Source organism: Rhamphochromis sp. 'chilingali', assembly GCF_963969265.1.
Source record: "Rhamphochromis sp. 'chilingali' genome assembly, chromosome: 12".
In the NCBI taxonomy this organism is placed as follows: Eukaryota; Metazoa; Chordata; class Actinopteri; order Cichliformes; family Cichlidae; genus Rhamphochromis; species Rhamphochromis sp. 'chilingali'.
The window spans coordinates 22078247-22104207 of NC_137939.1; the positions used below are offsets into that span (position 1 = coordinate 22078247).

General features: G+C 41.0%; 3 protein-coding genes across 12 annotated transcripts in view; all 3 read left to right on the forward strand.

Annotated features, from left to right (window-relative positions):
* LOC308406772 (ankyrin repeat and SAM domain-containing protein 1A) overlaps positions 1–3526 on the forward strand; it is a 62074-nt gene extending 58548 nt beyond the window's left edge. For 4 of the 8 annotated variants that reach the window (XM_080897978.1, XM_080897979.1, XM_080897980.1 and 1 more), the window contains exon 27: positions 1401–2785. In XM_080897978.1, coding sequence (XP_080754104.1) covers positions 1401–1517 — 117 coding nt within the window. In that variant the 3' untranslated portion in view covers positions 1518–2785. The other 4 variants (XM_080897983.1, XM_080897985.1, XM_080897984.1 and 1 more) reach the window with 2 other exon arrangements.
* Positions 3527–7775: 4249 nt separating this feature from the next.
* On the forward strand, positions 7776–16063 carry LOC308406776 (specifically androgen-regulated gene protein-like). Of its 2 annotated transcripts, XM_080897994.1 has the most exons (5): positions 7776–7932; positions 8176–8251; positions 10907–11091; positions 12904–13066; positions 13175–16063. In XM_080897994.1, exons 3-5 carry the CDS (start codon positions 11041–11043, stop codon positions 14680–14682), a joined length of 1722 nt encoding a protein of 573 aa, XP_080754120.1. In that variant the 5' UTR covers positions 7776–7932; positions 8176–8251; positions 10907–11040; the 3' UTR covers positions 14683–16063. The 2 variants fall into 2 exon arrangements, with proteins under 2 accessions (XP_080754120.1, XP_080754121.1); XM_080897995.1 differs by lacking the exon at positions 8176–8251 and having other exon boundaries at positions 7799–7932.
* Positions 16064–23003: 6940 nt separating this feature from the next.
* Positions 23004–25961, forward strand: part of scube3 (signal peptide, CUB domain, EGF-like 3) — a 79797-nt gene continuing 76839 nt past the window's right edge. The window contains exon 1 of one of the 2 annotated variants that reach the window (XM_080897986.1): positions 23004–23417. In XM_080897986.1, the coding sequence (XP_080754112.1) occupies positions 23318–23417 (100 nt within the window). In that variant the 5' untranslated portion in view covers positions 23004–23317. The remainder of the gene's footprint in view (positions 23418–25961) is intronic. The other variant, XM_080897987.1, reaches the window with a different exon arrangement.

Sequence of the window (25961 nt, forward strand, 5' to 3'; positions counted from 1 at the left end):
GCCTCCTATCCCATCCCCATCCCTTCTCACCCACTCGTTGTTGTTATTTTTATTTCACTATCTTTTCTCTGCTATATGTTGAAAACTACAAATCATGATGTATACTGTTAACTCCAACGCCCTCTAGTGACACGCTTGTAGTAAGACAGACAAAGTTTATATACTGTACACAGAATTCTTTTTGGGTGTTTTTACTTAAACTTTATGATATACATAGAGAAAATGTTGTTATTATATTTTATCAATAAAAAGCCAGCAAAATTGTCTGCTTACTAATTGCTCCCAAAAGTGCTCAGCAAAATGAGAACCAGGAAAAGTTAAAATTGCAAAAATTGCAAATCTCATAGACTCATATTTTTATTGACATCTGAACACGCAAAACATTTTAACTGTTTACACTGAGAAAAACATAAGATCGATTTCTGGGAGATGAGGAAACCAGTTGCCGGACTTTCAGCAGAGAAATGTGTCCCATTCTTGTTTATTGTATTGTTTTTAGCTGCTCAGTAGTTCTGTCTTCTTTGTTGTATTTCATGGTGTGTCAACTGTTTTTAATTGTGAAAGGTCTGAACTGCAGTTCAGCACCGAAGCTATGCGGCTGTAACAGATGAAGTATGTGGTTTAGTTTAGTTTAGTTTAGTCGAACTATGCAAGGCCTTCCCTGAAAAAGACGTCATCTGGATGGAAGCACGTGTTGCTCTAAAACCTGTAGATACCTTTCGGCAATAATGTTTTGCCATGTGTGCAAGCTGCCTATTTCATGGGAACGATCCACCCACATACCATGAGAGATGCAGGCTTTTAAACTGAGCACTGACGGTCCCTCTCCTCCAGAGGACTTTTCATCTGTGTTTTCTAAAAAGAATTTTAAATTTGGATTTGTCTGACCACATGACAGTTTTCCAAGTTGCCTCAGAGCTTTGGCTCAGAGAAGATGGCAGTGCATCGCATAGTACTTCTGATCTTTTGAGCCCCAACTATTCTGAGAAATGTTGCTGCCATCAAATTCAAAATGACTTAATGTTTTTCATGAAATAGTGAAAAGTTAAAAACCTTTTTGTCTAATATAATAAATAAAATATGGGTTTATGAGATCTGCAAATCATTGCATCCTGTTTTCTTTACATTTTACGCAGCATTCCAACTTTTTTTGGGATCGGGGTTGTAATTTTATGATAATTGATGGATAGGTGTGATGCTGCATCGTTTATGGAATCTGTTTAAACACAAACATCAACACTTTCATGGGTAAATGTGGTTAAATTTCACCACAAACAATTACAGTTTGTTGGCACAATAATACTTCATTGCTGCATTTTGAATCTAAGCATTACAAAAAGTGTAATCAGCCTCGTATGTGAAGATTCAGATATTTCATTGCTGTCTGTTTGTACTCACAGGGGGACATCGTGGACCAGGAAGGCGATTCTCAGTCCCAGGGTAGTGCCACGTGGCTCATGGACCCCAAGGAATCCAAGCGCACTATCAGCACTAAGTACGAGACCACCATTTTCTGAGTGGACCTCTCTTCCTCCTGGGCTCAGCCTCACCCTCCTTCCTTCCCCTCCTTCTGTGTGCCTTTCACTGTGACGCTGCCTCTTTCTCCGCGCTGGACCTCTGCTCCTCCCCACCGCCATCACTTGTTTCCTCCTCCGACAACACCACAGTCTGTGGCAACTGACCAGCTGTTGCCCCTTCTTATGTTTAACTCCCAGCACCTTTACACTTTTTCTCAATTATTAATGCAACCCCTCCACCTCGCCCACCGTCTTCTAGCTGTCTAGTTGGTATCTCTTCTACTGTGAGCCTGCCACTCACTTTCCCTTTTATTCCTCCTTTCTGTTTACTTTATATGCTTCCTCCAACAATGCTTCCCCCTTTTTCTTTTTTCTTTTTTTTTTTTTCTTCCCAACTGTCAACATCCCACTCTTTACTCTTGGTGATAAGCTCTCTCTTTTCTTAATGCTTTTCTTGCTCTGTTAGGAGACGGCCGCTCTGAGGCTTTTCACTCTGACGTTCCAACTCCTGACTTCACCGAGTGCTGAGAAAACTGATTTTTACCACAGCCAAGAGTGACCCACTGCACACATCCTGTACCTGGATGGACACGTTTCCTGAGGAAACTGTGAAACTGATCCTGTAATTCTATGCATCAGTCGGACTGTAGCATGTTTATGTTCGCAGGGATGCAGGTGTTATTGAGGTTAAATAAGATCAATTAAGGGCAAGGCTTTTTTTCTTCTTCTTCTTCTTCTTACGGTCAGCTGCCTGCTTAAAGCCAAAAGAGGCCAAGATCCTAGCACTGTGATATGATCCTTTTGATGCTAATGAAGTAAGCATTTTGGGGTGGGGTTTCTAGAGAGCATCAGAGGGACAGAATAGGGCACAGAGGCAGACATGGATCTGCATGTTAGTGGTCCTTGCTCCAAAAAAACAGCTCAAAATAATTCAAAACTGGCATGCCGTCAACTATCAGTCAGGATTTAAACTCAATGCTTCGTCTAGAGTGAACTAACTACACCTAAGCACTTACATAAAATCCTCAAGTTTGAAAGAATAAGTGCATTTTCCTCTTTTTTTTCCTTTCACAACAAATGCCTTCAGTGTTCATCCTGTCAGCATTGCCTTTCCCCCCCAGTCATACCAGGTTAATGTTTCACAGATGCTTGGTGAAAAGAGTAAATCATTACGAAGGACTTAATCCATCACTATAGTGCTGTTTGTGTCCATCGGTTTTACTTTATTTTAACTCCACTGCTTTGTGTGCGTGTGTCTGTGTCCCTTCCCTGTAGCTGACACTGTGGCCTATCCCAGACAGTGAGAAAAGGACAGGAATGAGCCCTGTTGAGTGGTGGATAGGATGTTTTGCTGGATCATTGCCCCACTTCTCACCGAGCAGATCACATCAGCAGTCGGATTGTGCCCACAGTTACACACAGGCCTGGAGAATAAGACGGATGTAAACCTTTCGCCAACGCAACACGCTCCCCCGGTTCATCAGACTTCTCCAACTTCATCACCCTGCACGCACGCACGCACCCGCCTCCATTTAACTTCTCGATGCTTAGAAAAGTGATGGTTGTTCCGTGCGACATTAGAGACGGATGTGTTTGTTGTGTTGCGTGCATTTCCTCCGAAATGAACCATCACGTCCCTCACTGAGAGTTGGTGTTTATCGTTTCAGGAAATGTACCTGCCGTTTTCAAAGCAGAACTTGTAGTTAAAGGGGAAGTTGCTGCAGAGATGAGGAACATTCACTTTTTATTATGAAACAAACTGTCAGACGAGAGACCTCACACTGTAGGTACACACTTCTTCCTGGGTTGTTTGTCCTGTATCCAAACATTTTAGCTGCTTTCATCACCGTCAGCTTACATACATGTGTAACTGTGATAAAACAATGTAATCTTGCATGGGAGGAGCTCTCTTACCAAACTCAAGGGGCAAAGAAACTGACACTAAAAGACTGTTTTATATTGAAATAACGGGGGATGGCGTTTATTTTACTTTTTGCGTGTGTGTGTGTGTGCGCGCGCGCGCGCGTGTGTGTGTGTGTGTGTGGGTGTGTGTGGGTGTGTGGGCGTTTACTTTTTTTATAGGACTATGATTTGTCCTAATGCTGGAACTGGATCAGGTGTGGTTCTTTCTCTCCTTCCCTGCCCCTTTGTTCAGTTAATCTCGACAAGATTATTCACCAAACCTGCCATGCAGGCTGGTACGACTCTAGATTTATAGCTGCAGACAAGAACAATAGGGCACGGCATGTTTCTCTAGCTAACTCCTAATATGTTGACTGTTAATGGTACTGTTTGGTCCACCAATCTGTATATGGGTGCATAGTCGGCTCATTTTGATTTAACTCTTGTATATGTGGTACATTTTTATCCGGCCAGTACGATAACTCTATGGTACACTGTCTTCAGCGCGCTGGTGTCAGCACCTTTAGCCATCAGCCTGGTCCTGCTCTGCTTTTGCACATTGCTGAGGATCAGGAAAGATATTTTGGGACTAATCTGATGACAACAATGATGAGAATGATATTGTACATGAATCTAGCAGTCTGTATTTTGATACTTGAATGATTTTTGTTTTTATAGATATCTATATATATATATATGTATGTATATGTATGTATGTACGTATGTAATTTTTGACACTTGTCAAAAAAGAGAAAAGGACTATGTCTTATAAAGTTAAACATATCGTGAATAAATACCCTGTGATTTAAAAAAAAAAAAAAAAAACATTAAAAAAAAGAAGGCTGAGAATATGACTCAGAAGAGGGACCTCACTTCAGAGAAAAAGATTGTAAATAATCTTGGGCTTCCAGTCTTTTTTTATGATTATTTTTCATAATTGTACAACTAATAAATGGTACAGTTAGAATCGTTGTCTCTGGATGTTTATTAGGACATTCTTTGTTCTTGTTTTAACGGCTCTTCCTCCAAATTTGGGTAAATTTCTGATGGATTTACAGTTCTGTTGCAGTCTTTAAGGGTAAGTGATGCATGAGTGTCGATGCATTCAGAGTATCTCGATTTGGCTCAGGGCAGCTGAGGTTAGTGGACGTCTTCCAATGAAATGTTTGCCCTCCACCCCATCTCCACATCATAAACTTCTCTGCAACAGCTCAGTGGATTTACAAAGGAAATCTGTATTACAGCTGCTTCTTCTGTCAGTCTATTAAAAAAAAAAAATGTTCATCAGAACAAAGAGACTTTTTATTTGAACTGAAGTTCACTTTTCAGCACAGGATTATAAACACAACACTTTTGCTTTTCTTTGCCCCTTTGACCTCGGTCCCTTCAGTTTTATTACTGCTGTCACCTTTTAAACCTTACATGACCCATATTGTGCTTTTGACTTTGTGTTCATGTTTAGCTTTATCTGCTCAAGTTAATTTAAATATTGCAAAGGTTTGAAATTGCCCCAACTTCTGGTTGTGCTTTGACAATTATTTTTTATCTTTGTTATGAGGGAAATGAGTCAGAAGAAAATTGCTGCAGCTATAATTCGAATGCCAGCTGCGGTGAAATGTCAACAACAAGACGTTGATGTGTTTACTCAAAATAATTATTACATTTGTAAGTATAAAATGAAATAGACTTTTAATGTTGACTGAATAGAAGTTCTAATGTTGGTTTTGGGGGAGAAAAGGCAAATCTCACTCAGTTTATTTAACAAAATATTTAAGCAAGTGATTGAAATACCTGATGTTTTCCGTGTATTACAAAGTATTTCCAATTAAACTTAAGTTGTTCATTGTTTTTAGCTGCAAATTCAACTGGCAAGAGTGAATTCAGTTTGTTCTGTAATCTAAGTAATGAGTACGTCTTTAAAAAATGTCAAACTATGGCTGCATCTTTGATGTGACTGCTTGCATGGGAAAAAAAAAAAAAAAAAAGTACTAGCAGCGGCCCAATGACAGATGAGATGATGGAGATGTTTACACATCTGTCACAGACATGCTGCTGTTCCTGGAAAACAGATGCTGACTGTGAGATCTGATCCACAGATGTTCTGCTTTGCTCACAGAAATCACACAGACTGTGTGTGGTATCTGGCCTGTAAAAATGGAAAATATTATTACTGAAATAAATGTTTGGTGGTAGTAATTTTACAATCAGATGCTGAGAATCTAGGTTACCTTGTATTCTCACAGAAGTTGTGTTGTAGTCATGTTGGTCAGGCAAGCTGAAATAGCTCCACATCTACTGGATGGGTTTCCCTTGCATTTCCCACAGATACAAATGTCCTAAAGCAACAGTCTTTAATGGCTCTGATTAACCGCTTAATTTTCTGAGGTTGACACACTCATGTTTTAGTATTAATTGCAGTGAAAATTGATGCAGATGTTCCTGTTCCCCTCAAGATAGTTCAATTTTGATTTGGCAACAGATCAAACTTTCTTTTTGTGCTGTAATTTCCTGCTTCTTCTGCTACTCAGTGATAAAAATCTTAGAAACGTGGTGTCAAGCCAGATACTTACTCTGGATGGCATTACATTGGCTTCCAGTAACACTGAGAGGAACCTTGGAGTCATTTCTGACCAGGATAGATCTTTCAGTGTTCATATTACACAAATATCTAGGACAGCATTGTTGCAATTGTGCAATATCTCAAAATTAGAAACGTGCCGTCTCAGAGTGTTGCTGAAAAATTAGTTCATATGTTATTACTTGTAGACGGCAATATTACAATTCATTATTTTCAAAACTCCCTGAAAAGCCTTCAGTTGAGCCGAAATGCTCCAGCAAGATAACTAACGGAGCACATTTCTCCCATACTGGCTTCTCTTCATTGGCTGCCTGTTAAATCCAGATATCCTGCTCCTCGCATACAAGGTTTTGAATAATGAGGCTCCATCTTATCTTAAACACCTCATAGAACTGTACCACCCCAACAGAGCACTTCGCTCTCAGACTCGCGGTTCCTAGAGTATTTAAAAGTAGAATGAGGGGCAGAATGTTCAGCTTTCAGGCCTCTTGTCTGTGAAAGCAGCTCCCAGTTTGGATTCGGGAGACAAACACCCTTTCAAATTTAAAGATAAATCTCTATTTGATGAAGCTTATAGTTAGGGCTGGATCAGGTGAGCCCGAATCCTCCCTTAGTTATGCTTCAATAGGCCAAATCTTCCAGGGGCTTCCCACGATTCAATTCAATTTTATTTATACAGCGACAAATCACAACAACAGTCGCCTCAAGGTGCTTTATATTGTAAGGTAGACCCTACAATAATACATTGTGAGAAAAACCCAACACTCATAAGACCCCCCTATGAGCAAGCACTTTGGTGACAGTGGGAAGGAAAAACACTCTTTTAACAGGACGAAACCTCCAGCAGAACCAGACTCAGGGTGGGGCAGCCATCGGCCATGACCGGTTGGGGAGAGAGAAGGAAGACAGGATAAAGACATGCTGTGGAAGAGAGCCAGAGATGAATAACAAGTATGATTCAGTGCAGAGAGGTCTATTAACACATAATGAGTGAGAAAGGTGGCTGAAGAAGAAACACTCAATGCATCATGGGAAACCCCCAGCAGCCTACACCTATTGCAGCATAACTGATCCAGCCCTAACTATATGCTTTAACAAAAAGGAAAGTTTGAAGCCTAATCTTAAAAGTAGAGATGGTGTCTGTCTCACAAATCCAAACTGGAAGGTTTGGATGTACTGAGTATTTTTCACTCACTATGTGTTTATACACCGCTCTGCACTTATCATCACTTATTATTAAACCGTGGCTCTTTTCCACAGCTTGTCTCTAGCCCTGCCTCCCTCTCCTCATCCACAACAGGTGGCGACAATGGCCGCCCCTCCCTGAGCCTGATTCTGTTAAAAGGTTTTAAAAGGGAGTTTTTCCTTCCCACTTTTGCCAGGTGCTTGCTTATAGAGCCTCATCTGATTGTTGGGGTTTTGCTATTATTGTAAATTATATTGTATTATTCATGTTTTTTATATTATATTGTATTATTGTAGCGCTTTTACTTTACAAGTAAAGGGCTTTGAGACGACTGTTGTGATGTGGCGCTATGCAAATCCAATTGAATTACAGTACATTGGTTTAAATATGTTATTAACATGCATATATATAGTGATATATAGTGTTATAATAACTTAATATAAGTGACAGTATTCCACACAGAAAAGTAAAAGGTGAAAAATCATTTGAGGTTTCGCTCGTTTTACTGCTGTTCTCCTATTGGCTCTTCCTTGGAAAAGTCTCAGTCGCCCAGTTCTCTGATTGGCCACAAACCAACCTGTGCGGAAGTTAATTGCCTCACCTGGCCGTAAGCCTCTCACACTTCTCCCGTCTGTCACTACCAGTCGCATAGTTTTACTTCCAGGAACAGCACTGTCGGGGGAGTGAGGTGCACCGCAGCTATGGACTGACAGCAGCGCAGTTTCACCGACCTTTCTCGCGCATATCTGGTAAGTTATCAGGAAACTGTCCTCTTAAAAGCGTAATGTGCTCGTTTAGGGTGAAATCATGGGTTACAATGGAGGCAACGACGAAATAAAGTTGTGTGAAAGCTCGTAAGTCTACTTTATGAAAATACAGTGATCATTTAGAGTGGTGCGTGTGTGTAAGTGTGTGCGCTCGATTTGTTCAGAGCAGATTTTACCATCAGGTGTAACATAATGTTTTTGTGTTTGTTTGTTTTTTTTACTTAGTTTGTAAGTTTTGACCCTGGAGTGTCATTTTGTGTCTGTTCGGGTGGAGGAGAGTGCAGCAGGAATAGAGAGACGGGTAAGATATTCAGCAAAAGACTAACATCAGTATCAGAAATGCTCCGATATGCATTACTTATCAGTTTTTATGCTCTAAATTTGTTTTTAGAGATAACACAACTGACCATAGTGTTTAGACCCTGGTTATCTGAGTCAGGATTAATGCAAATATTTGCTCATAAATGTCACTAACAGTCATTTTAATGGAACAAGTGTGAACATTAAAGACATGTTTCTGTTCTCTCAAACAGGCTGTGAGTTGCACAACCCAATGTTAACCATGAATCTTTGTTTATTGTTAATCATTAAACCAGCTCTGGCTGGCTAACCTTGAATACATACTTAACATTTTTGAGTTTTTCAATAAGGCACTGTGATTTGTTATCAAAAGCTATCAATCATTATCCTGGGTTTTTAATAAGTCTAGCTCACAAACTGTGCAGCTGTTCTCACATTTAAGGCCTGGAGCTGATCCTCCCTTTTAATATTTTAAAGGTTTCATCCGCTCATGTGTTTGGCTTCATTTAAGAGTTGTGTCGAAGACATAGAAGCAGGCAAAGTGACATTCCTGTCACTATTAAATCCTGACTCAGCTGTGGGTGCAGTGTGCTTTGCCAGTGCTCCAGTTTGAGAGGTGTTGCCTGCTCAGGTTTGGACAAAGGGAGGGACAATAATTAGCTGCTTACTGTGGGAGGCCGGTGTGTGCTTTGTCAACTAGCTTTTGTTTCCAGAAAACATGTGGGAATGTGGGGGTTGATGATCAGGTTTTTCATCAGCTGCCTTTGCTAAGTTTTCATGTCATCAGGTCAAAAGTGCCATGTACAGAAGATGGAGCTGATAAGTTCAGTGAACAAAGGAAAAGTCTGTCACTGTCTTTGCATGACTCAAATCTTAAAAGTAATGAGGTGAAAAAGCTGACGGTAAAATTGAAAAATAGTTACATGTCCTCTAAAAATGTATTTCATTTTCTTCAATGTAGTGTTTAATGCTACTTTTAAAAAACATGCTTTTTAATTAGATGCAAGATTTCAAAACAAAAGTCATAGAAAATCCCCCACTTGTTACCCAATCTTACTGTTCAGTAATATTTCAAATATTTCACTTGCAGCAATAAAATTATGCTCTTTATGGGCCCACAGGAAGCTTTTTTTAAGTGTTGTTTTTATGAGAATGTTCGATGTACATTGTAATTCTTATTCTGACAGAGTTATGTATTGTTTTTTGCTGAATGAGCCTCTGAGTGTCTGAGTTTCTCTCACTTCTCGAACCACATTAATTTACTATTGCACAAATAAACTAAAGCTGTGACACACAGCATGTTATTTTGGGGGATAATTTGCATGCAGGCACAGCAGGGTATGAAAAGAAACTTTAATTCTGTTACTCTTGTATTTTTAATCAACATAATGGTGTTGCTTGTGCTTTCACAAACATACCTGAACTGGCTGCAGCACTATGTGGTAAAGAAGTTCTATACCAGGTCGTAAAATAGCTTTTTTAAGTAAAATTATCAATTTGTCTGACCCATTTAGCTTTATAGTTAATTAGCTAAAAAACTTTTGACGACCATTGTCGACAATTTTTCCTCTAGCCCTAAAAAACACCTACTTGAAGTTGCCTTTTCTTTACGCTCTCATTAAGAATCAACCTGTTGGTTTGGTTGATTTTTTTTTTTTTTTTTTTTTTTTTGCGACTAGCATACTTTCCTCATGCCTGACTTGCCAGTAGTGATACGCAAAAGATAGGGAGCGGAGGCACAAGCATGCTGTAACACAACATATCTGGATTCTTAGCACAAATTTGCCATGATGTGAGGTATACCGTGTGTATTTCCAAGTAAGAGCGTTTGATTGTTATATCATAATGGCTGAAATACTGATTATTAAGGGATGCTGACAGCACTGTCTGCTTGCGATGACGAGTTCATTTTCCTGATTTGTAGAAATATCTTAAAGACCAAACCAGTAATGAATTATAAATACATAAATACACTGTTACAGGTGGCAAAAAGAAGGAAAGCACAATTAAGCACAAGCAAAATTAATAAGTCTGAAGATGCCAAATTTCTGAGATATTTGGCATTTTTGCTAGAAACTGACTCAAAAATTTAATTTTTTTTTAAAAATATGCGAGAGGTCTCCATAAGAGGTCTTTTCTGTTGGCATACAGGTGAGTTTAATTATTAATAAATGAAACATTTAATCTGTTTCCTGTGAAAGACATCACTATGCATGACAGATATGCATAACTGAAAATATTCTCCATTTCACAGCTACTCTCCTTTAATGCGTGCCTCGATCCACGTTGTTTTTAAAAAAAGGCGAAAAGTTTTAGCTCAACCATTATTTTATTTAATGACTCAATTAGCATAACTAGATTTGCTTAATATATCATAGTGACCATGACAGCACATTTGAATCATGTTACAAAAATAAGACGGCCATTACATTATGAGGATCATTAAACTATCAGCTGTAATTTATGACCTTAATTTATCACAATAATTGTAAAGATGCTGTTTTGTTTACCAACTAATTCTCTAGCTATATTTAGCCTCAAACTAAGGCTTCATCAGTCAGTGGTCAAAGAAATGAACATTTTCCACTGTGGAGATAGTAGTGACTCACAAATTTCATCTGATTGTAGTTTCATGCTTTTGTCCTTGACATTTCAGATTTTTCCTGAGACAGACTTTCAGTGAGATTTACACAAACGAAACAGGGCCGCGAAGAGCATGTGATGCCCTCATCTTCCTTCATGTGCAAAGCCAAAGAGTGACACGTGGCCAGGTGGTGTTCCCGTAGCAACATGGACAGCGCAGGAAGCTCGGACAGCGTAATCAGCACGAACTCTGGCTATGTGAGTGCCGCTGTAGCGCTTTATCTCAGTCGTCTGTATTACTGACTCTCTCGTACAGAACAAACACAAACGCTTCTCTCCTCGACTGGAAGAGAATAAAGAAATAATTGAGATTTGTGAAGTCTGAGAGATGAGAGGAACTGAATTTATAATTGGTGAAAGGTTCTCATGTTTAGTCAGTGAGGAGCTTTCAAAGGGTTTCAGCACATGTTTTCATAAATGAAGTATAAACAATCTGAAGCCCTCAGACACCAGCAGCCACCTGAAATAATTTTTTTCCAACAGGCTAATATAGAATAAGAGAAAACTAGGAGATGGATGGGAGTTGTTCCTTTGGATCTGTTTGAACTACTGCATATTTAACACAGAGACTACCAGCTGGGTTCCCAAGAATTATTTACTGTAAGAAGAAATCACAATAGTAAACGTTATTTCTTCTTGGAGTATTGTTAGATATGGTAAAAAATGGCAAAGTTGCAATTAATTTGCATACTTTGTGCCTAATCTTACAGATTTAATCTACATTATTTCTTAAAAGCTTATTTATCATCCTTTGGTTCTGGTGCCAGTAAGTTTAATCATTATTTGTGGTGAATTTATATGATGAAACCAATTCAGTTTCATTTTGACTTCAATATAAAATAACTGAAATAAACACGCAAAAATCAGTTGGTATCCCTGAAATGTAATCCGTCCAGTTTGCTCTGGGTCTGCCCTAAAGCCTCCTCCCTCTAGGAGATGCCTGAAACACCTTGTCTAGGAGGTATCCTGGTCAAAGGCCAAACCACCTCAACTGGCTTCTTTTGAGGAAAAGGAGTAGTTGTACTCAATGCCCCTCCCAGATAAGCTCCCAACTCTATCTCTACAGGTGAGCATAGACACCCTTTGGAGGAGACTAGTGAGTCACTACACAGAATTTCCCCCTTTTCTGGCTGAGAACCACGGCCTTAGACTCGTAGGTCCTGATTCTCATTCTTCATGCTTCACACTCAGTTGTAAACCACTCCAGTACGAGCTGGAGGCCGCTGGCTGATGTAGCCAAGAGAACCACATCGTCTGCAAAAAGCAGAAATGAGAACTTGAGACTACAGAATTCAACACCCTCTACCCCTTGACTGTCCTTAGAAATCATTGACAAAGGACAGCCCTGATGGAGTCCAGCACCCATCAGGAACAAGTCTGACTTTTTGCTGCCAATGCAAATTAAGCTGTCACTAGAAACAAGTCAAACTAATGAAGCTAAACACATAATACAGGCAATTATCACACCTAGTTTGCCTCATGCTATGCTCCGGGCATGCTGGTATGTGACTGGAGGAGTTTCTGCCCGCCTGTCTTTGTTTCGGGATTTTCCAGCTGAATGCTGGACATCAGCAGGTGGAGTTTTTCACGCTATGAGAAGGGTCATTGCTGCTGAGACTGGAGCTTGCAATATAGCTTTTTATTTGTGGCGTGATCAGAGCACAACTCAGCTGTTTCAGGTAGATCTCGTGACACTCTCATTTCTGATAACGTCCAGTCTGGGAGGTTCCCTATCCTGCTAATAAATGCAGTAGTGGAGTCTTTCTTCTTCTAACATGACTGACAGACTCCTCCCGCCCCACACACCAGCACTGTGTGGTAATTTAAATTAGAGCCTATGACAAACTGAATAAGATGTTATATTATTAAAACTGTATGGGGACAATTGGGTATTTTTAAAAAAGCGTTAAGAAATGCAAAACAGTTGTGTGATAATATGAGAATCAAATTGAGAAAGTCATGAAAAATACACATGATAGGAAAAAATATCTAATTTCATTTTTTGTGCAGAGTGAAGACAGCATGGACCACTTATCTGCAGAGGAGAGGGCGTGTCTCACGTATCTGGAAGAAACAATCGAAGCGCTGGAGACGCAGGAGGACAGCGGCGTATCGAATGATGAATCACATCATGAGAGTCTAACAGAAAAAGCAGATCAGATGAGAGTAAATGGTATGTGATGTGCTGTTGTGTATATTTTCTTGTGTACCTTTATTTGCATCGCAGATGCACGGTTTGTGCTGCAACACTAACTGTTGTAATTGTGTTTTTCTTAATTAGACATTTCCACTTTGATGCCTAATGGCTCCAAACGCGACCAGAAATCATTTCTAAGTGATGAAGTGCCCACAGCACCACCTGCATCCACAGCATTAGCCACAGAAGGAAAAACTCAGCTAAATCAAATCTCTGAACCACAAGTCAGTCCTCTAATCCCTGAATCTTCTACTGATACCAGAATCCACTCATCAGCTATACAGACTGAGATGTCACGCTCAGCCACAAATGAAGATGCTGATCCTGAGAGTGTCAAAAGTACAATTGTTTGTCCAGGACCATCTACTGACACCTCTGAGATTGATCTGAGTGTAATTCCACCTCCCTTAAACTTTAGGGATGAACCTGACTCTCCTTCACAGCCTGTGAACGTAAAAGACCTTACTCCATCTGTGGGAATTTCCAGGAAAAAGCCGGGAATAACCTTTGATTTGGAGCAGATTCGTCAGAGGGCCTCTGTCAAGAAAGATTTGACAAGCCCTGTGACCAAGGTGCCTCAAATCAAACCTCAGCCTGAGTCTCTCAGTCTGCTCACAAGTTCACAAATTGTTGCTCCAGCGTCTCCTGAAAGTGCAGAGCCCAAAAGTCCACCTGTTGTGGCCCCAAAGCCTAAAAAGCTGCCCCCCAACATTATTCTGAAATCTCACAAGATGACTAACTCTGATGGAAACTCAGCGCATCCAGTGCTCAACAGCAGTGAACAGCGGCCATTCTTGGATCCTCACAAAGTTCGCATGGAGGCTCTCAGAAAGCTCGGCCTGCTTAAAAGCAGTGAGGAGGAAGAATCGATCCCAAACCAGAGCTCTAAACTTCCTCTCAAAACCAGAGTGTCTTGGGCAGCTTCATCTTCTTCTTCTCCTCCAATCAGCCCTGCAGCTCCAAATGAACCACCATCATCACAGTCTTATAACCTTCCCCCTGCCTCTGTTACTGTCCAGCCTTTGAACCCTGGTGCTATATTACCATCAAACACTTCTACTGCTCTTACAGTTCTGGATCCTGATATTCTCCCAGCACCTGCTGATTTCAGTGACCCCACTGAGCTTTCTCCTTCAGAAAATCAACCATCTGCTGTCAAAGATGCCACTTCTCTTACCTATTCTGGCCTGGTCAAGCAGCTGACACCGCCAAAGGTCAAATCAGCCAGCCTCGGGCGCACTGAGGTGGGTATAAGCAGATATACAGCAGGTCAAGACTACGGTGAGGCCAGTCAGGGCACCAGCATTAATCAGAACCTCAACCAGCTGCGTAACCATCGACCGCGCCCCGCCTCTCTTGGGAGTAGGAAGGAGTTCTCAAGTGCTCAAGGAGAGGATTTGGAGGCAGAGCCTTCCATTACTAAAGAGCCAGCCTCACAGAAGGCCTTGCCTGCCCACACTGCCTTGCATCACTCCAGAGACACTCAGAAACTGCCTCGATCACAAGGTATCAGCGTGCTGATCTGCCCTCGTTCAGAAAATGAAGAGGACCGCCGTGGGGCCCTGAAGAAGCTCGGACTGCTAAGAGATTGAATATGCACCTCATTTATCTGTCAGACTACTTTAAGATGATGTATGTTAAGAGACATACCAGAGTTTTCTACGTGATTAATATGGACAGTTAAAAAAAAAAAAAAGCTTTCAGGAAGCAGCTTAACCACATATTTATGCATTTTTATTTTACTGCATTGACAAAACTTGGAATTAAATGACTGTCAAGGACATTATTGAATGTACTTTTTACCTATATTGTACAACCTTATTTCCAATGTTTTTTCCCCCACAGCACTAGCAGTCAAGGATATTTTTAATATTCATTAACTGTCACTGTGATATATGTACTTTTGTAAAGTAAATGATGTTGCTTTTATGAGACAATAGCGAGTTATTTAGTCATTTCAGTTTATTTTGTGAAGTATGATTAGAAACCTTCTTAATGTCCCTCGCTGTGTGCTTTCAAAGGGTCTCTTTGTACTTCTCCTTTTAGGTACTTCCATGTGTTGCTGTTGTGTTATGTAATTTGATTTTCACTTCCTACAGTCTGTTAGACTTTTTGTCTGGTTTTGTTTCCTTTTACCAACCGCTGGCTAGTACTCAGATTTGTGCATTTACTGTGAACTGCGCTGAACCTATTTGCTTTGTAGAGTTTGTATCATAACTAGAAGATGTTGTTTTTCTTTTTAAATCAGTGGATATGGGGAAGGGATGTTCGGGAACATACCTTACCGTAACTCAAAGCACATAGTCGGTGAGCACTGGGTGAGAAGGATCTAAAAGGTTTTTTGCATGGCTGAATAATGATGCATAAGCTTGTTACATAGCAGCTACATGTCTGGAGTTAATGGGTCGACAAGGTGCAGGCATTTATTGCATCTTTTATTTAAACCATAAACTGACTGCTTTCTGAATGTCATTGTTTTGACTCCTTTTGGTCATTTTTTTTAAAATGCAGATGCGTCTGTCATATCGAATCGAAACTTGAGGCACCAGTTTTGTGGCTCAGCCTCAGCAACTTTATCTGATGTGATGATGAGTGAACTAGTACAACCTGTTTTTCACCTCGCGGTTCAGCCTTCATGGAACATCTTTGCTGCTCATGATGGCTCATTTACGAGCCGACGGTTTGTCTGAAAAACATTTTATTGCTGCTGCAGGCTTTTTAGACAAATAGAATTGCTCTTTCCTGTAATTTGCCGGTGAGGTCACCTACTTCTGTGAACGCAAGCTCAATTTGAAAAAGTGTTTTATCTGAGCGGCTGTTTACAGCAGGGTGCAGAACTACAGAGCTAATAAAGAATAAAGCAGGGACTGGATCAACACATTTGGCTATTTTTGGAACTAAACTTTCCAGACAGTACTGATGGAAAAAATGAGCAAAATTAAAATTTTCTTGGCGTGTCCAGGCGGATAACAATGACTCCTCTTTAATTGTCCAATTAGAAATTAGCAAGGTGAAGGTGCGCTGTCTCTGCATGGCTGGATCAGTGCCAATGGTACTGTGTCATTGTTGTAATTCTTTGAGCCCTGCCCTTGATACCAGCCCTTAACTCACAAATCGTTTTGTTCTGACCCTGATAACGCCTAGGACAGCTTTGCAGCATTTTTTTTTTAAAAAGTCCAGCCTCTAGTTTGCATTTTCTACACTCAGAATATTTCCATGCTTTTTTGTTTAAAGTCTAAAAATATTTTTATAAGAAAGTAAATCCTTGATGTCGATCTCCCAGTCGCAATTTTTTTATACGAGCCGAGTGGAAATTTGAATATTGTTTTTAATATTTTACATCAAGAGATGAAGCACATTTGTTTAATTCGGAGTTGAATAGTAATCACTGTTTTGTTCCAGACACCAAGAAGCTAGTATGTAAAGTATCAGTGGTTTATTTTTGTTTAGCTCAAAGTGAACATCCTCATTCCCTATAAACCCAAGAGAAGAGAAAGCAGCTACAGTAGGTGCCGTCAGACTGACACAGGCAGCTTTGTGCTGCACTGTGGCGTGTTGGTATGTGAGCTATTTTTCCTTTCCACCTGAGTGCAGCAGACCTGACTGACAAGGACTCAATGACAGCAACTGTCAGCTTTCACAGTTCTTCTCCTAGGATCCTGAAACAGCCACTATGAGAAACATACCATAAAATTTTCCCTACAGAGAAAATGAAAACTTTTAGTGATTGGTATGAAATGTGACAGAGGTGAACAAGAGTCTACAGAGCGAACACCTGTCCATCATACTACAGCAGTAATGTTCAAACTGTGGGGCACAGGAGAGTCGAAGGGGGCAGCGATACGTTTAGCACTTGCATGTGACACACAGCTCTATGCTGAAGTACCAAACTTCAGAATGTACAAGACTTCAGTTACCTATCACGATGTCCATGTGTGCTCTTAAAAAAATACCCACATAACAACTGGCTTGAGTATTGTACATTTTTGTGTTTTCTTCAGTGTAAAAACAATCCTGTGATATTTTTCTGAACATTCATGGGTGCACTGCAGTCAGGGATAATGTATTCTTTCAGTTTATATCAAATTATGCAAAGCATAGTTCTAAAATTTGGATGCAAAAAATAAAAAAAAAGAATGATAATTATCCAAAATTTTCAATATATAATTTTAGAGTGTGTTTATATCACTGTAACACTGAGACAATCTTTGTTTTCTGAAATCCTGGAGGACGTTTTAGCTGTCATAGCAGGAGGAGCACAAGTTTGGTAGTGATTGTTGGATCCACTAAAGAGAGGATCTACTAGTGTGTGTACATGTGTGTACGCATACTAGGACATTTAATAAAACTGACTCTTCATTAATCATATTTATTCCTTCTGCTCTGACGAGTCAAAACCTCACGTTTGTATTACTTTCTCACTTTGAAACCTGCAGCCACTAGAGTGCAGTCTAGATTCATATGTGGGTAGAACCGCAACCGCTTACGCTGTATCCATAATGGCAGAGGGCCATATGTTGCTGTTGCACATTTGAATTTGTGCACAGATGCGATTGATTTTTTCTCTCCTTTTATTTCTCAAATAAACTGCACACAGAAAAAGTGCTTAATTAAATATTTCGATTTAAAAAAATATGGAGTAAAGTGAAAACGGATCAGTTTCTCTGTGTACCATTCACTTTTGTAATAACGGTTGTCTTTTGTTTATTTGCTTTTTATATGTATCCTTGAAAAGCCCTCTAACTGCATTTATGGATGAGATTAGACTATCCCACCAGATAATCTGACATTATGGCACATCAGTGAGGATTAAAATGCATTTGCTGTAGGCCTAGACCAGGACAAAGTAAGTCTGCATCAAAGGGGGTTTCACTACCAAAAATGTGAACCAGAAAGTTCAAGTTTTAGTTTCAAGCTTAGTCATTAAAAGTGTGCGTGTGTGTTTGTGTACGTATGTGGGAGGAGGATTCAGTTTACCAATTAACTGAGCTATTCAATCTCACTAACAATGCTTTTCTGTGGAAAATTGGACCTGTTGCATCTTAGATGTTTTGTCTTTCTTCGGGGTAACATGGCGGTGCGGTGGTTAGCACTGTCTCTACCATTGCTTCTCGGTTTAGATTGCTTAGGCGCCTGAGGTCTTCTTGTGTAGAGCTGCCTGTTCCCTCTGTGCCTCATTTGATTGCTTTAACTGATTATTTGGCCATAAATATGGATGTGGTTAGATAAGAAAAACGATGGACTTTCTTTATAAACCCTTTTTTCTTTAAGGGGAACAAAAACACTTTTGGTGGCAGCTGTAACCATGGGTTTTATCTTTGCAACAACATCCCGTTATCTTTTCTTTTTTCTTCTAGACAAAATGATTCATTCGAAATGATTCATGTCAGAGTATTAGCAAATAGTGGGAGAAATGAATGGAGCTGATTTGCGGGAAGTTTTTACTCATCAACATTTCAGCCTGAAACAGTTTAAAGGAGAATTGAAGTTTGATATTTTACCAGTTATACATGGAGTAAAATCTCAAAGGTTTAGTTATATTTTTTATTTTATGATGCATAGATGAGCTAAATCTCCACAAAGCTCCTTGTAGACACTCCCTGGTGTAAGTGGTTGGAGCAGGTAGGCGTAGCTGTTGCACTATCTGGCTAGACAGTGAGCTCATGGGACTTCCCCACCACCCTGGACCTGTTCTGTACTTACCTTCTTTCATAGTGTCTGAAAGTTGTGGCCAAAATCCTCATCCCTTTCTCAGTATATGAGCAAACTATTGAGGATTAGTGAAGACAAAGTGGCAAAGAGCCACTGCTGAGTGTGCTTGGGTTTAAGCATGCCCAGCCCAGTTCTGTGTCATCAAAAGAGTTTACTTAAAATTCATGGTTATTATGGCTCCTCTGTTTGGGTGTGTGTGCTTTCAGATAGCCACTAAGCACAGTGATACAATTCAGTTGTATAATGATGGCTGATACTTTGAAAGATGCAGGCATAGAAAGGATTACATTTAGGACCATAACAGGACCAAATCTTCCACTCTGTCTCATTTGATCATGATGAGTCCACTTGATTATAGGTATTCACAGACACTCAGACGCAGGAGATACAGAACGAGCACCCTCTTGTATCTCCCCTAGTACCCGCACTATGCTCATGCAGCTAACAAGCTGTTTGTATCTTGCTTACCTCCCTGCTGCAACAACAATAAGACTCGGGCAATATCACTAGGACTCTCACTTGAAAGGTAACCAAGCCTTCATGACTCGGGGCCTGACAGCAAGGTGATGATAACTCTCATTAGTAGCTCATTTTCTGTGGTGTGTTGTTACAAATGCAACATAGCTTCGCCGATTACTCTTCTTCGAGGAGACGTGGTATTCGATAGGGACGAATAAGTCTTTCAGCTGGTCAGGGTGACTATGTGAAATCTGTGTTTGTTCTGACTCGATTAGTGTATTTCCTTCTTCACTCTCCCTCTCTTGCTCCCTGTTTTTGCCAGTGACTGAGGCTGTGGTCAGGAGGCATTCCTGGGGCAAGCCCACAGCATTCGCTGGGATGCCTGTACTAAAGTGTGGAACTCAGCAAGCCACTCGGCTCCCCTGTGGTGCTGGCATGGTGAGTACCAAGGCATCCTGCTGGGCCTGTGGTAGTGTTGGTAACCTAGCATAAGAAGGAGGTAAAAAAAAATATGAACAAAGCGGAAAAAGTTCTGCACTCCAAGCTGTGACATATTCACACGTAATTCTTTAAGACAATTGGGAGCATAAATGTCGAACTGGAAGAAAGTAAATGAGGTGATGTGCCCCTGTGTATGACCATCTGGAAGAACACATTAGGCTCTCTGCAGGGCCTCTAACTCCACAGTTCATTAGCATGCAGTATAGTAAAGGGGTGGCCCACAGTTGCCTCCCAACATGCATCCATGTCGCATTTATCTTACAGAAACAGCTGTTGGAATATTGTCTGACTTTGATATTTTGGAGCCAAAATGTAGGTTTTACCAACACTGTCTTAAAACAACTGGTTTCTGCATATTTTTTGCCCTCTAATTTCTGAGAAGTGGATATTTTGGAGTTGCAAGGTGAGAACAGCTTGAACAGCTGTTGTTAAATTGTGTTGATGTGTTGTGTCTCTGACAATCATGCATTTTTCATATAGTGCCAAACAGCAACTTGCCTCAGATCTTTCAAAGGACATTACAAAAAGATATTGCCTTCAGATTAAAAAAAAGAAAGATTCAGGGGGGGAAATGGTGCTGCTCATTCACTGCAGAACAAGTCGGAGCAAGTTGTGGTCAGCCGCTCTGCAGCAAATCTCTTGAACATGTTGCATAAAGACCGTCTCAGTCTTGGTGAAACACAGCTCAATTGGTCTCATTATCTATGAAAGATCCTTACAGATCTCTTGACACCTTCTTCTTCTTCTTCTTCTTCTTCTTCACCACCTTCTCCACTCTCCCACTTTTCTTTACCCAGTATGAAGCCAAAGTCCTTTTTGTGACAAGAATCATAAATTAAACATGGCCTGGGTTTCCCTTGTGTGTCTGTTGTTGTAAAAATAGCTCGGTCTGGTGCTGAGTGTAGTGCCTGTGCACAAACCTCTGCCTTTAATGAAGTGTTGCCATGAAAAGTGTACTGATCCACCAGTGTGACTTGTGCATGGGCTCTGTGGCAACCATGTGCTGACTTTCTCAAACTCCCTATGTGACTCTGAGCTCATTTGGTTATACAAGTGCTCACAATTACCCAGAGATTTGGACACGGGGACATGGGATATTTCCATATCCCTGACGGATGTTATTTTAATTACACTGAACTGCTTGACTTTGAGCTGTGGATTTACATGTTTTTTCTTCTTCTGTGGATGCAAAGAGGGATCCTCGGAAGGTTATTCTGTTGCACTGAATCTCTTAGTTATTGAGTCCCCTAGTCTCTGGTGAAATGTGGGGTAGCATGGGAATCCACACTAAAAGACATTGTTTATGAAATTTCTTGTCTCTGAATCCAAAATAATGAATATTTCACTGGTAATTTTTAAAATAGAGATAGACAGAGATAATGCACAGTATAATGAGTAATAATCCTCTCTCCTCCTTTCTGCCCTCAACCCCATCATAATGTGTGTGTCTGCATCATCTGAAGAAAGCAGAGTTGTTATCTGCAATCAGCCTCATTGTGATGCCCTAATTATATTTGATTGAGAAAAAAAAATTACACATGGGAGCAGGCGTGATGATTACAGTGTTGGATCTGCTCGCACAGCGAAATGCGAACATAAATGCATCGACACAGCTGGTTAATTTAAGTGATAATGCAGAAGGAGGTAGCAGGTGTGGGGATACAGATGTGTTTCCTTCGCTGCACACTTCCTGGAAACAAATGCTTCATATGTCATTGCTGGTGAAATGTGGAACAGTAGCTCAGTGGGTTGTGATAGCGATGATATGAAAAAGGCCTGTTCTGATTCATGTAACTCCTCAAGCCTCATTTCTCTTCAGGTCTTGGGGGTAATGGTGTGGACAGAGTGACTCATGATCTGCAGAAATGGCTGATGGCTGTTCATCTTCAACCCCCGAATTTAACTTCAAAAGTTTTAACATGCTGAAGCTGTCTCATCTTTATTTGGTTCAAGGAAATGCTGCCTTCTAATGTTTTTCCCTCTAACACATGCTTCACAAATACCTCAGTGAATCTCAGTATTACTGATTTCTGTCACTAGACAGGGCTTGCTTATTCAAAGCCGGGAGGGGGAAAAATCTCTGAGAGAAATGTGGCAGTTGAGCTAATCTCCTGCAGGAAAAGACAAACTGGTAATGTGGTGTTGGTTAAGGTTTTGGAACCAGATGACTCGAGATATAATTTCTATCCTGTTTTTCCCCAATATACCAGATGATTTTCATAAAGCTTTCACCAATTTTCCTGTAAACAAATACCAATTGTAAGCTATCATACCTGAGGAACTGTTTCATCTCGAACTGTATTTTTAACAGCTGGTGTAGCTTAATCGTTCAACATAATCATCTACGCGGTTTTATTAAAGTAATATTTTATGAGATTCACAGGTTCACTCGGAAGTTCTTCAAACAGGTCCAGCTCCAGCTTAAAAAAGGACATGAAATTGCTTAAGGCCCTCAATTGACCTTGGAATAAGGATGTTACTCAAGAAAGTCAATTGAAACTTGGAAAAAAAAACCAATATTCAGTTTCCAATTTTCAAAGAAGTTTTGCAATTTTGTCTGTGATGTAGACCTTGAACTCAATTCAGTGCCGAGATGGGATAAAGAATATCAAATAATTTTGTTAAGAGTGCTGTAGAATATTCAGTGTTTTAGTCTCGATTGGACTATTTCTAAATGCCAACAAGTGCTCTCGGTAAAATCGTTAAACGACAACTATAATCTTTTATCAGCACAGCAGACGAGATCACGTCGATGCTGCACACATGATCCGTAAATAAGCGTTTATTGGTTTGTTTGAGAGACTAGATGGGCTGTACAGTCTGCTGGATAAGAACAAAAATGCAATCTCCGGTCTATTACTTTTTCCATCTGAGTCTTTTATAAATCCATCCGCCCTCTTGTCCCCCTTTAAGGCGATGATTTTACCACGCTGCCGTGACGGCAACTTTCTTTCTTTCCCCCCCTTTTTTTGCGCAGGTGGCAGCAGCCAGGTGACCTGTGAGCCCCACTCTCAGTGCACACGGCAAAACTTGTCCACCTTGAGCTCAGCCAACACCTGTGTGTAAATTCCTGCACAAAAAAAAAAAAAAAAAAGGAACGAAGCACTGAGAGCCAGTCAGGAAAGAGAAGGAGCAGCAAGAGGAGTCCGGAGCGCAGCACGGACGCTCCTTATTCTCTCCTCCCCCTTCAGACCCCGCCACTGCACTCCATCTCTCCATTTCTCCTTCATTCCCCCTCTCTCTCCCCCGCTCTCTCTCCCTCTCTCTCTCTCTCTCTCTCTCTCTCTCTCACCCTTTCTTAAATTGACATCGGTCTGGCTCGAAACATGATAACAGAAAAGCCTTCCTCCGCTCCGCGTTGTCGGGCTGTCTTCAACCCCGATCACTTGAAACTCAAATGAGCAGGCGTTAAAAGGGGAAAAAAGGATCGCATAGTGTCCTGTCAGGGGGTGCTCACAGGGAATAACAACAGCACACGCACACACACCCTCGTATGTGTTCTTGCGCATCGTAGATCTTAGAAAGTGCTTGTGTTAAACTACAGTGAAAGTTAACATGTATATGCACGCTTTGATACGCGCGAGCCTTGGATTTGTAGGTTTCTGCCTGGTCGCCTTTGTCCAACAGTCAGCTTCAGGAAGTAAAACCACTCAAGGTAAGTTTTTTGTGCCTTCTTTTCACCTCGAAATACCTCCTATTTTGAGTGAATTGGTTGAATGTCGGAGTGCCTAATTAATAGATTTATTGCATGCCTTTGGAAAGATCCAAACGTGTGCCTAAATAAATGCGTGTTAAAACAAAGTTTTAAGTTTTAAAGTAGAATACTTTGAAATTTAATGAGCAGAAGTGAAGTTTTTCTTTTTTTTCTCCAGACTTTGATCCATCTATTATTCTCTGTTTGATTCAAGCAGATGCCGTCTGTTGATTCAGCGGCTTATTTTGCAATCATTTGACTGCTTTTCTCTTGTGTCAGTGTGCTCAGTTGCATATATTTGCGTAGACCTGCCAAGACAAATAGTGGAAACATAATAAGGCTTAAATTAAGTTTCGCTGAACGCTCGCTGTTGTCAGAAAAACAGTTGCTTTTGATCTTCAAACAGCATTAGCAGTGCCAACAGTTATGCTTCATTTCTAATCTTGCAGGTAGTTGTGGTGAGGCTACTGGGAGGTATTTGTCACAGTCCAGACAAGTATTTGACACTGGCCTGTAACACACACACATACACATGGAGGAGTCTCTGTCAGACACTGCAGCTACAGTGTTGTCCTGCCCAGCCGGCTGCCCTCTTGCTCTCTTTTCTTGTGAGAATTTATTCACAGCAGACAGGAACAGTCTGAATCAAAAAGTCTGGCACCTTGCAGGAACAAGGCAGACATGGTGTTATACACTAAATTTCTGATCCACTCAGCCTTCTCCTCAAGGTTTTCATCACCTAATTTTCCCACAATGCAAATGCCAAGCCAGAGCTGCCAGAAGTATTTGCATGCAAAGACACATCATGGTTTCTGTGTGAGTGTTGATTGTGGTCGGAGATGTTTTGCACTCACAAAAAGACATCTCTCGGGCGGTCGACAAGGCAAAAAGAGAAAGGGGGTGGGTGACTATTTTGCATCCTGGGTGGTCTGCCCCCACTTGTGGGAAAACTCAATATTTACATTTTGCAATTAGAACTACTTTTTTCTCACTTTATTTTCCACAACATCGATTACACACTTCCTTGTGCTGTGGAATGCTGCTGTATGAGAGCTGGTCTGTAATGGCATGCACCTGTTTGTTGGTCATTGAGTGAAACGCAGTGACCACTTGATGGGTTTCTCCTCCAGTTCCTGTTTATCAGTGCAGCTCTGCAGTGACATATTATTTGCGTTTAGCTCTGTCGCTATTTGTGAGCATTTTTTGTGCTGAAGTGAAAATAAATATTGTGTTTGGTGTTGGTGGCAACTCTGTGGCACTGTTCAGTCTGCAAGCTGGGAACAATTTTGAAAAATGAAGAAACTGAGATGAACAATGATTGGGGGGGGGGGAAGAGCATAATTTGTCAGCTCAATATTTATTCAAGACAGATGTTGTCTTTCATCAGTGTCAGTCTAATCATGGCACTGTGTTTTAGGCATCAGTCATTACTCTGGGGGGAAAAAAAGTGAAAGGGAAGATTTGAGGATGTGGTGGAGAGAATGACAACGAAGGGGGAAAAATGAGACCAGGGGAAACGGGAGAGATTAAATGTGCAGAGAGAAGACTGGGAGAGAGGAGGTTTCTTAGTGAGCGAGCAGCAACAAGCGAGAAAAAGAGAACGAAAAGTGGGGAGCCGTAGACGTCATGGCAAATCACTTTCCCTTGAACAGAGTCAGGAGCTCTTTGCTAATGCAGCGGCACCAAGGCAACGGTTGGTGTGGGGCTGACATGCTGCTGTTGCTGGCTGTGTTGGTGTAACCTCTGCTCCGGTGCCTGGGGGTCTAAAGACGCAGGGCTGCCCAAGCAGGGAGGAAGGCCACATGCAGGCCCTGACACACTGTGGGAACAGAGCAGCCTTGGCAATATGAGGCCCAAGTCATGGGGTGGCTTACCTAGAGGTGCTGCCTGAGTCTACACGATGAGCAAGATGGAAGGGTAGCAGAAATCCCCCAGCTCGCTCGCTTGCCCCTTTCCTTTTTCACACAACTCTTGCTTTGTTTGCTTTGTCCTCGCTTCCTTTCCTTTGCACTTAATGAAGTGGCTGTGCTTTTTCTCTGTCACCCAGAAGCAACGACTGCATTACACTGACCATATCAGAAAGCTCCCTGTCAGCCAGTGTGCTAATTATATTTTTGAAACAACAAAAAAAAAAGATGTGCACAGCTACCCTCTGCCCCCTTCGCCCCTTCCTCCCATCCTGTCCAGCCCACTTTTGTTACTTGATGGAAGGTTGAATGTGCTGCAGGTCTGGGTAAGCTTGCAAATGTCAGTGCATGTATATGCGCAACTGGGATGGAGACAGTATATGGGCTGTGTCAGTGCATGGTAATTTGTACAAGTCTTTGAAACTGTATGTGAAGCCACATGAAAGAACCATTTAAATGGAGCTTTTATTTCTGCCTACCCCTTTGGCCTTGAACTTCTCTTAGAGTTTGCTGTTTAGCAGAAAGGAAAAAGGGGGAGAAAAAGACAAGCGGACAGAGACTGTGGCGCTGTCTCCTATGAACGTGGCCAGTCATTTGG